The sequence below is a fragment of the Octodon degus genome, unplaced genomic scaffold (genome assembly GCF_000260255.1).
Source record: "Octodon degus isolate 3935 unplaced genomic scaffold, OctDeg1.0 scaffold00177, whole genome shotgun sequence".
Classification (NCBI taxonomy): domain Eukaryota; kingdom Metazoa; phylum Chordata; class Mammalia; order Rodentia; family Octodontidae; genus Octodon; species Octodon degus.
In genome coordinates this window covers 4704355-4706249 of record NW_004524753.1, presented here as the reverse complement: position 1 = coordinate 4706249, position 1895 = coordinate 4704355, and the positions used below count along the sequence as shown (strand labels likewise).

The 1895-nt window shown below is 40.1% G+C and overlaps 1 protein-coding gene across 1 annotated transcript in view; it reads right to left on the bottom strand.

Annotated features, from left to right (window-relative positions):
* The window catches only part of Iqgap2 (IQ motif containing GTPase activating protein 2), a 314540-nt gene that overhangs the window by 97147 nt on the left and 215498 nt on the right, over positions 1-1895 (bottom strand). Inside the window, exon 15 of the mRNA XM_012517419.2 lies at positions 323-490. Coding sequence (XP_012372873.2) covers positions 323-490 — 168 coding nt within the window. The remainder of the gene's footprint in view (positions 1-322; positions 491-1895) is intronic.

Here is a 1895-nt window from a genome sequence, read left to right as displayed (position 1 = left end):
GATCCCCAGCACCATCATCCATGCCAGTCCTGCCCCTGCCACCATGTAATCCCAGCTCTGGGGAGGCTGAAAACAGGAAGATCACTATGAGTCCAAGCTATGTAGTGAAATCCTGTATCAAATACGAAAGAAAGAAAGAAAGAAAGAAAGAAAGAAAGAAAGAAAGAAAGAAAGAAAGCACTAAAAGCTTTGTCACAGATGATAAAAAAGCATTTCAGAAGTAGTCATTTGGAGATATTATTTTAAAATTAAAATACAACACAAAGGAAGCCGTCCTATTTTAAATGTATTTCAGTTCCTGCTCCATAATGACAGAGCTTACCTTTTTCAGCTTTGTTTCCTTTTGCTTTTGCCAGCGCCTCATAGTACTGGTCAGCACATTCAGAGATAATGTTTTGTACATTAGAAGAAGAAGACTTCAGTGCAGGCAAAATAGCATCTGACTTTTGTTCCTCTAAACACCGATTCACATCAATGACCAGCATAGCCCCTGGGTAATGAAAAAATGTTCTGTTAATGATTATTTGCTACTTATTCCAAAAGCAAACAAAAATATAATCTAACCTTTTAGGAATGAATGTACTAGCAGTAAACCATTTTTACCCTTTTGGAGCATGTACCACATATGCTGAGTTGATCAGCAACTCACCTTCAGTTTAGGTTGTAAGAACAGGATTCTACAAGATGTGGTACATTCAAAACTGTGGGTTGGGATGTGGCTTGGTGATACGGTACCTGCCTAGCACATATGAGCCCCTTGGTTTGATCCCTAGTACTGCACCAAAGAAAAAACAATGAGTGAAAAACATCACGATATTTCCTGGGTTGTCTTGCATGATAGCAAAGCCCTAGGCTTTGTCCACTGTAGACTAAGAGAACAGGTGATCGCATTCCCAACCTAGATTATTATCAAATATCTGAGAACTAGGTTTATTAAAGCATTTGTTTTAGAATAGGTGAAATTCTATTTAAGGTATGGCAATCCTAATCTTTATTGTGTTACTATATTTGTGAGGTTGTTACATGCAAACTAAGCAAATGTTCCAAAAGATACAGCTTGTGCATGTGTGTGATGGAGTCCAGAAACTGAATTCTAGAATAGTTTAGACCAAACAAGTATTTTATACAATTTCAAGTTAGTTCCTACATCTCCTTATAAATAAAATATTATTAACTTCTTTGTTTAATAAGTTGACATAATGAATTCTTTTTGTCGTTGTTGCTACACAGGTTTATTTTTTTTTACTCATTCTTAACTTTACTGAAAATCAATAATAATTATACAGCAAATTAAAAATTGTAGACAAATATTGAAATGTGAAAGATATAAGATGTAGACAGTGAATTCTAGAGAAATATTTCTGAAATGAATACATAACAGATTAATAATAGATTGCACATTTAAAAATTATTTATGAACTTAAATATAACAATACAAATTGTCTAAACATGAAGAAGAGTTTACAGATGTCATATAATACTATAGACCTCCCCCACCCCACTCACTGAGTAGGAATTTCTGCTGTGTTCCGGGAACCCCCAGACCCAGTCCTAACCCAGGTCCCCTGAGTGTGTGGGAGAGCTTCCTGCTACCCTGCACCGGCGGGACCAGTCCCAGCCCAGACACAGCGTGGGCCAGACCCTCTCCCACCCCCTTGCGACGTCCCCCACCACTCCGCAGCACTTCCCCCACCCCGCCCGTCGAGTAGGAATTTCAACCGTGTTCTGGGAACCCACAGACCCAGTCCTAGCCCAGACCCAGTGAGTGTGAGGGAGAGCTTCCTCTCCCCCCTGCTCCACCTTGTCCTCTCCAGGCACAGCTCAGGCCTGGCATACAAGCCTGGGGTGTAACCCTGCAGCTGCAATCCCTGCAGAGAGTGTAGAGGATAGATCCA